The 9,311-nt window shown below is 35.4% G+C and overlaps 1 protein-coding gene across 2 annotated transcripts in view; it reads right to left on the bottom strand.

The window, feature by feature from the left end:
- MCPH1 (microcephalin 1) overlaps positions 1–9,311 on the bottom strand; it is a 156,964-nt gene that overhangs the window by 102,043 nt on the left and 45,610 nt on the right. For both annotated transcript variants that reach the window (XM_072408430.1, XM_072408431.1), the window contains one exon: positions 5,675–5,837. In XM_072408430.1, coding sequence (XP_072264531.1) covers positions 5,675–5,837 — 163 coding nt within the window. The remainder of the gene's footprint in view (positions 1–5,674; positions 5,838–9,311) is intronic.

Raw genomic sequence — 9,311 nt, 5'->3', positions numbered from 1 at the left:
GCCCTCCCCCTCCCCTCTCCATAGAGCATGAACGGTGCTGTATGTACAGCACCGTTCATGCATCGTGCAGTCCCTTGTCGTTGGAAAGGATCGTGAAAGATCCTTTCCAACGACAAAAATTGCAAGTGTGTACGCAGCTTTAGTTTTCTCTGAGTATGGCAGGTCTGACCTTGGGATGAATTTCCTGGTTTGCCCACTCCTGATAAGCCTGAGAGCTATCTTGAATGCTTTCAGTTTGAGAACAACCTTTCTCACCGTAGAATGACTGTAGATACTATACCCTTTTCTAGTTGGTGGGCATCAAGAATTGCTTCTCTAAGAATATTTCTGATGTCTGTCATTCTTAGCATTGTGTTAACACACATCTCAATCTTCCAGATCAGCAAACTGCTAAAACTTCTGCTTTTATAGATCTTGGTCACACTCGCTGATGGTCGATGAATCAAGTGCATTTAATAGTAGCACCTGGCAGCTACTTACTACTGCTGGAAATGGTAGGGGTGTACTAGTTTTTGTTAAATAAATAATGTATTGTGTTGTATTTACATAATTTTGGGACCCACTATCTTTTTTTTTGTTATGGCCTTACACACAACACCTCAGAAGTGAAAGAGGGTGTACTTTCTTTTTCACATGACTGTATATCTTCTGCCTACATATTTTCTCCTTTATAAGCAAACAAATGTATTTTAACCTTCTTGCATAAGACTATCTGTGGTTAGACTATTTTTTTTCTGTTTTTCACAGACTGAGAAAAAAATATTAGTCAATAGAAGATTATGGAATTTAATGCACATTCTTGCCAATTTCCCTTGAATAGAGCCCTGTGTTGTTAGGCAGAATGCCTATTTATAAAAACTTAGCAATGAAACGCTTTAGTGCAAAAACATACTGCCAACCTAATGAAGCAAAGAAAACAACACAGTGGCACACACTCCAGTATCAAAAATTCCAAATTGCAAGTAAACAAAAGCCAAACTTAGGGAGGAATAGTAAAACCTTTATTAACCTTTATTTTATTTAAAGTTTTAGTATGCTAAAGGTATACACCAGTTAAAAGTCAAAGCCCAAATCCAACATAAACAAAGAATTAATATATTTACCAGGATTAGTAATCAAAAACAGCTCCCATCTCTGGACTTCTCCCACAGACTCATGGATCCAGCTATACATCAGTGCTCCTGTAGCAGGTTAAATGGTGCCCAGTGTCGTTGGGCATCATTTGACTTACTTTTTTGAGAGCAAAGCAATGTCAAGGATCCACTTTAGATTTACAGGAGACAGTGACATCACTGAAATAGAATTGTTTTTTAATACATGGGTGCTTTGATTTTCTGTGTACTCTGCTGCCATGCAGGACTATATATCTGCTGAGATGCATGCCGGAATTACAGACTACTTTCCTTGCTCAGTCTTTCATCTGGGCACTGCCAAGGCACACCAATTCACATCCTCTTTGGCAGTATCTTAGTAATTTTGGAACATGTTTGCTAGTAATAATGGGACATCATACTTTCTGCTTCAGACACACAGAAAAAAAAATATAAAATTGACAGTACTAAAATTTTCTTATGGCCGTCACAAAACAAAAAAATTAAAGTTTTTTTTTTATGTGTAATATTCAAGAGGGCCACAGTTACACGGCACAGCACACTATATTCTGACTGTTCCTCTACTGACGACTGAGGTTGGCGATTTGTGCTTTGGATGCAGTATATTACCGAGAAATCAGATAATGATGAATTGCGAAAACCTTCCAATTTTAGCAGTGTGCGCTGGAATACATCAATACCTTACTGATTGGTTTCACATGATGCCTGAAATTGCTCTTTAATAAGGCGAGAGATTAGTACATGTATGGATAATTTAAATCAATGGATTGTTAGTAAACAATATGCCCAGGATCAAACCAGTCCACAGTCTGTGGGATTCACATAAAACAGATTATTAGAGAAATGGGATACAATGGTGTCATCCTTAAAAAAACTCCCCTAGTGCAGAGCACAATAAGTATGACATTAGAGATGTCAATAAGTATGACATTGTTCACATGATCACATTAAGAAAAGATGGATATATTTTTGGTTTTGTTAGCCTGTTTTCATGGGATAAAACACGGATATTGAAAATCTCACATTAGGAAACATCTTACTGGTGTGATAAGTAGGCATTGTGTAGAGTACACTCATCTCTTTGCCACAAATCTGTTAGTATCAAGCTGTCCTGCTACAGAAACATTGACTGTACAGTTTCACCTAACTACATAGGAAAGTAGGAGGACACATATCAAGGCTCATAATTAGTACATTTTGCTTGGAAACAGCTCCTTCAAAGATTATGAAAGCTAATGTAATTTTCTTTGCCATTTGAGTTAATTAGAACAAAATTTAATGATTGATGTCCAGCTGTACAAAGCATGCAAAACATGCCTTGGTATAGTTAATTTGAGGCACAACCAAAATAAACTTTTTTTTGGATTGTCATTAGAAAAGAAAACAGTTTTATCCCATAGATGGATATGATGTGATCTTCACTTGAGGTTACTAAGGAGTACAATCAATCCATAAGTATATTTTAAACTGTTTTAGCGGACACTAAATTTAATTTTCATGGGTAATACACAGCTGTACATGGAATACATTGTGCAAACACAAAACCAAAGATGATCTACATAAAAAATCTATGAACAGCATGTTAGACAGCATTTTAAAGAAGACTATCAAAACCCCTAAACTGGTTTCAATGTAAAAAAGGTGTATAGCTTTATTTTGTGTGATCTCAAAAAAGCTGCCTCAAAGGCCAAGTATTGGTATTAATAACAGTCATATGTCAGGACTGAATAAACATTTTCACAAACTGCAGGGCTCCAAATATACACAGCTCTTAGGATACTTCCATACATATATCCTAAATTTTAAAAGCACAGTCACCTGCACAAACAAGATAGTTGAGCTATAGTAAATCAAACAGCCTCAATATTTCATGGTGTGTTTAAAGTGCGTGTCAAGGCAAAAACATTTTTAGTTTTGGATATGGTGGGGAGAGATCATGACGCCTGCTGGGTTTTTACTGCTATCCTGACTTTGTTATAGTAACCCTCACTTGTCCTGCTGATAATAATTTAACCAGACAGCAAGTAAGAAAAGATCTGCAATGGGAAACAGAAATAAACAGGTGAAAGGGGTTCAAGTCTTCCCCTGCTCTACTAAAGTAAATATTTTTTTTTGAGAAACCCTTAAACCAAAAAAAGGTATAGCTGGACAAATACCTAAGCGATGAAGACGCAGAAATATAATAATCATAACATGTATTTAAAGCCCCAAATAAACTGTATAAATTATAATAAAATAGTTGCATCAAAAATTGCAACATGCATACACAACATTTTATACACAGAAATGTTATAAGTTAAGCAATGACAAGCTTTGATGGTGACTAAGGACAGGTTCAGACCTTATTTAGGGTGTCACTCACTGCTGCCATATTCATTCTCTATGGGGCTGCTGCTGGAGAAGATACAGGTAGTGCCCCCACAAAAACAAGCAGTAAACGCACGGCAACATCATGACCAGTGTGAATATAGGATAACTATACAGCTGATTCAAAGGTCTGATATTAACAAATAATGCATAAATCAAATGCCTTAATGTTTAGGGCTTAAGTGAAATGTGGTAGGCCCTAAGCAGATGCAAATAAGAAAAGTAAGTATTGTGCCATTTGGTATTTATGATAACTAATTAATATTCCTTGTTTTATTTGGTAAACCCACATTCTAGAGAGCAGCACACAATCTAAAATTCATAAGATGTGTTATAAAAAGGTAAGTAGGTACATTACGTTAGATTTTTATTAACTGTACACACGGCAGATTTTCGCCCGATAATTGGCCGATACCGATTATCGGGCGAGAAAAATTTGCCGTGTGTACGCAGCTTAAGAATGCTCAGTTAAATACTAGAAGAAGGCTTCAATTATCTATATGCAGACCTAGGGACCCACCTAAAAATATAACTATTGAGGTCTAATTGTAAATTTAGCAGAAAAAAAACTAGATTTCTAGAAAAATCATGCAAATGAGACATTCACCCTAAAGCAGAAAAATACCTGAGCACTATGGAACCCTGAAATAAACATCCTTCACCTAATACACATTTCATTGAGCACAGGATGTTTTCAGGAGAAGTCAATCCAATTATTAAAAATACAACAGTTTAACCCACATATTTAAGAAGCATCTCTGAAATTAGCATTATTGCTGCAATCTGATACCAAGTATTAAGGCTCATGCTTCCCAGACAAAATTAGAGGCCTAGTGTGTGCAGGTTGTAATTTAGAAAGGGCGCCACATCACTCTTCAAAGGACACAGAGACATAGCTGATGACATAAGTTTAGTGCAAACAAAAGATGAGTTAATCATTTGAAAAAGACTAAAAGAAAGATTCTTTTTATCAGTATATTTGTTTATCAATAGCTTATTTGTTAAAGAAAAAAGGCAACAAAATCAATGTGAAAAGACAAAATATATTTTACTTTTTTAGTCATCAATATTTTCAAATGACACCTCAGTCCTCCCAATTTTAATTATTTCTTTTCCTCCAAGGTGGTTATCTTTGTATTGTACACTTTCATCATGGATGATTGACAAGATAGCTAGGAATGAATATTCTGCAAAGCCAGATGTGCTTTAACTGAACAGAAGTTTCTCAGAGTACAGTAAAATGTGTGTCATTCAATGACATGCATAAATAAAGGGTTGGCCAAAACATTGGTGAGAACATTAAACCTGTTTCTTTAAGTACCAAATTTCTATTTATTACACTGTTTGGCAGTTTGATTTTAATAAAGATCAAACAATAATAAATGATCAGAAACAGATTAATCACTGTGTAATCATGGCATGTGTTTCTGCATGCACATTGTGCTTTATTCATTGACTCTCATGCTCTTCCAGTGGGAGTCTCTGGGAGAAATAACACAACTGAACTGCAGCAATAGTAATATATAAACATTTTTTTTTTTTAAAACCTCACTTTTGTTGACAGCAGTAACAAATAATGTATGTTAGCTTCGGTTCTTACACATTACAAAAATATCTTCTAGAAAAGTTGTCCTTGACTCTAAAAATACATCCTTTGGCAGGTAAACTACTGTCCTCCTTGTATTTAATCTGCGTATTTAGCACTTTACCTAAACATCAGCTTTACATAATTAATTCAAATAAAAAGGTACCAATTAGAATTAAGAGTAAACAAAAACAAAAATGATTATGTTTTTGTAATTCTACTTTTTCAACATTTTTGACGCATCCTATGGGTAGCAGTTGAAGATCTAAAGCAACAACAAATTTTTTAATGACTGCATGTGTAATTATTATACACAGATACATATTCTAACATGTGGATGTGTATACTCCACAGCTAATGGTGGGCACTGAATAGTCATATAAAGCGTGGAGTACAACTTCTGCCTTGGCATTTAATGAACATGTGAGCTGACATTTCTCAACAATAAAATATTTGACGGTTACCGAAACTTGCTATCAGTTTTTTATCTTGTTGTAAACTTATGAGGTATTGTTGTTAAATGAAGGACCTTAATTGTGTTAATTTATGAAAATATAGTTGGAACTGTGCATTTGGTTAAACAATAGTAAGAGGAATATTAATGACTTACCCAATCATATGATAGAATCCAGCAACCTCTTGCAATTCCTAAGATAACATTCAAGGTACGTCCTGCACTTCCAGAAACAACATGTGAAGTACTTTCACAAACAGTGTGTGAAAAGATGAAGCCTCCAAGCTTTTTCACAACTTGTATAACATTATTTTGTTTCCTTAACACAAAAAGAAACACAAACTAGCAATTAGTTTTAAATAATGCCTGCATATATTAGTTTTGAGGCAAATTATATGAACAGTACCAAGCCATATATAAACAAACATTTTCTTGTATGCAACTTTGTATCTTAAACTTAATTTACTTAACAGCATTGTGTTCAATGAATATCACCATTTTACTGTATAAGGCATGTTAGCAACTGTGAAACCAGAGAATCTTTTAAGGACAGTACTTTCAGGGGATTTCCAGTATACATTCAATATTTAGCTATGACTAAGTGGTTCCAAATGAGATCTAAATCAGCAAGGAGAAACTGTACAAATACAGCAATTAAGTTTTTGTTGATTTCAAACTTTTATATACACATATGGTTTTCAAAACTGAGAACATGACATTCTTTTTAGTTAAATACCATTAAAGAAATCAGACGTTTTAAAAAATATATTTTGGCTGTCTTTGCTTGCCTCATTTCCTGAAAATGCTAACAGTCTGTCATGATAATCATTTTGTTTTAAAAATATTTGACCCAGATTCATAAATAGATAAGCAATCCCAATTTCTTTAACACATCTGATGACAGGTGTTGGATCAACAGGTTACCAGGTATTGCAGCATATTAATTGATAGATAATTCTCCATGCCCAACTAATGCAAGGACAGCGAGGAACATGTCCAGAAAACCTAAAAAAACATTCCCAGGAGTGGTACTGCAGAGCAAACAAGTTGGGTCTGCGTGGGAATACACCCTAGCTAGCAAGGTAGGGGCGCAATACATCTGGTGAGTAAAGCTGCGTACACACGGCACATCGTTCATGCATCGTGCAGTCTTTTCTCGTTGGAAAGGATCGTGAAAGATCCTTTCCAACGAGAAAAATTGCAGGTGTGTACGCAGCTTAAGTGTCCATACTATCTTTGTTTACCTTTACTATTCAAATTCTCTTGTGTAGGCGTTTACAGCTTTCTTTTTATTCACACATACATATGGCAAATGGCTCCCTGTACCACACACATTTTCTTTTTAGCCTGTTATGGCAACAAATTCTTATGTGTTACATCTGGTCCTTATGCATACCATTGAGGTACAATACCTCCCCCTTATTGCCTCATGGCATATAAGCATTTCACACCTCTCTGTGTTGACGCCTTGTGTAAAATCTGAAATTACCAATAATAAATATTCAAGTCCCTTATTGAACATCATGCAGTCAGGGGCACCTGCACTCATTTATCTTGCTGTTTCCCAAAGAGTTTTAGGAATAGAAAGAATAGATAGAATAGAAAGATCCTTTCCAACGAGAAAAATTGCAGGTGTGTACGCAGCTTAACTTGCAAATAAGCTTCTAATATTTGTTGCAGATGGAAGCCTTGTGGCCAAAATATAAAAGGGTCTCATCTGTAAATTGGATTCCCTGATCTTGCTCCCAACTATGGACGAAAGATAGCAGTGTGTTGGTAATCATAAGATGCGCAGATATATTCCAGGGAGCATAAGGGCCAGATAGCCGGTTGTGGGGATCAGGGGTTAGAGATGCCCAATGTAGGGAGGTCATTATCTCATTTACACAGTTAGTTAAAGGTGTCCACACACTATTTATAGGAAAAGGAGGGCACAGTATACATTCTGTCATCACCACAGACAAAATACCCAGTCTCTGATACTGGCTGGTATACAATCAACCATCTATTCTAAAAGCAAGTAACTGGTTTCATGTATAATAATCTAGGGTGACACAGCTTAGCAAACAAATCTTCGTCAATATGCCATTTTATACTGCCAATAGGGATAATCTCCTGCCTAGTTCAGTTGTTCAGTTAACATATGATGTAAAAGATTCTAAAACACTGTCAATTTAATAATCTTTTATAGCAACAACAGAAGTTATGTATAAAAATGTGAAAAACCTCACATTTTAAAGAAATGAAATAGTTTCCCATCATTTAGAGGATTTAAGTTCAGCTTAGATCACTATATAAGGGTACAGATATATATTTCTTTATATTTAGAGTAGAGACACAGTCATTTTAGACAGCCTGTATACTAGAACATCAAGTCCAAGATAAACACTTTAATTTACTTCTGTTATGATTTATTATGTAAGAAATGACCTCCAAAAGGGTCATATGTTGCTCATTAACAACAGCATAGCTGAAGGACTCTAGTTTATTCAAACACTTTGCCTTCATCCAATTAATAATTTAATGAATACATGTATTAGGTAGGTTTAAAATGATTTTCAGTTAAATAAAATGGGTGGGGTAGGATTCTGCTTTGTTTACTTGTAATTTAATTTAAAAGAAAATGTAGTCTCTGTTACTTACCTAAGAACACTAACACAATTATGTGAAAAATGCCTGCATGTTACCATGTGAACTACCTTAATCCGTATTCGTAACGGCTATCTATAGTCTACTTTATGATTGTTAACAATGCTGTATCGTTAACAGGATCATCTTCTTCTGTATCATAAAAAGTGTGTATTGGAAAATCTTGAAGAAAAGGTACAGCAAAAATTCAGTATAAATCTGTAGATGAGAATATGGCATTGTATGTATGTGTCGAAAATGTGTGTGTAAATGTGCACTGGACACTGGGTGCCACCATGTTCTTCCTCCTGCTCCTTATGTCACTGTTCAGGCATGAAATCGGGTGATGGGTCTTCCTGAAATTGTAAAAAGAAAATGTGCCAATCTCACGGAGCATGAGAGATCAGCTCTTTTTTTCACATTTCATAAAAAGTCCCTTCTGCAGATACCTGAGATTGAGCATGGGAAGAAAACCCGCCTCCTGGGAAAAGTGACGTACTAGTTACAACCTGTTTTGGAATGGTGTTTAGGCTCTCAAAACTACAGATGAATAGTTCTTTAAAAGTTTTAATAAAATCAGTCTAGAGTTGTCTGCCTCACCTGGCTAAATGGGGATTCTGCAGAAACAGACACTTTCAGGTGTGTTGGATATCAGCTCCTAAGTGTTGTAGAAATGGTGTATTAGCTTTGTAGCAGAATGCATATTTAACAAATAGGTAATGGACTAGGTCTATATAAACTTACTATATTGATTTGTGCCCTTTTTTATTTGTAACAGTAACGAGGCTACTACACATGTAGTTATTTCACATGTACAATGCTGGCTTTAATGTCTAAAAACTACCAAACTCTTGCTGCAATAAAAATTTACTCCAAAACTCCATTTCACATGACACAAAACTTGGTATTTGAATATAATCCTCACAATATGCCTCTAACTTGCAATCACTGCCTGATAGAGAAACTGCAATTTGATATGGCAAATAAGATTTCATGCTAATAAATGTAAATGTATGCACCCTACGGGGAATACACCTGAGGAAGTCAGTACTGGAAAAAGACATGGGTGTTCACCATGATCACTGACTTAAAAATAGCATGCAATACCAACTTGCAAATTCTGCAGTTTAATATGCAGTTTAATTTTGGGCACCAGTTCACAAAA

The sequence above is a fragment of the Pyxicephalus adspersus genome, chromosome 4, assembly GCF_032062135.1.
Source record: "Pyxicephalus adspersus chromosome 4, UCB_Pads_2.0, whole genome shotgun sequence".
Lineage (NCBI taxonomy): Eukaryota > Metazoa > Chordata > Amphibia > Anura > Pyxicephalidae > Pyxicephalus > Pyxicephalus adspersus.
This window is presented reverse-complemented; position numbering and strand designations above follow the sequence as displayed.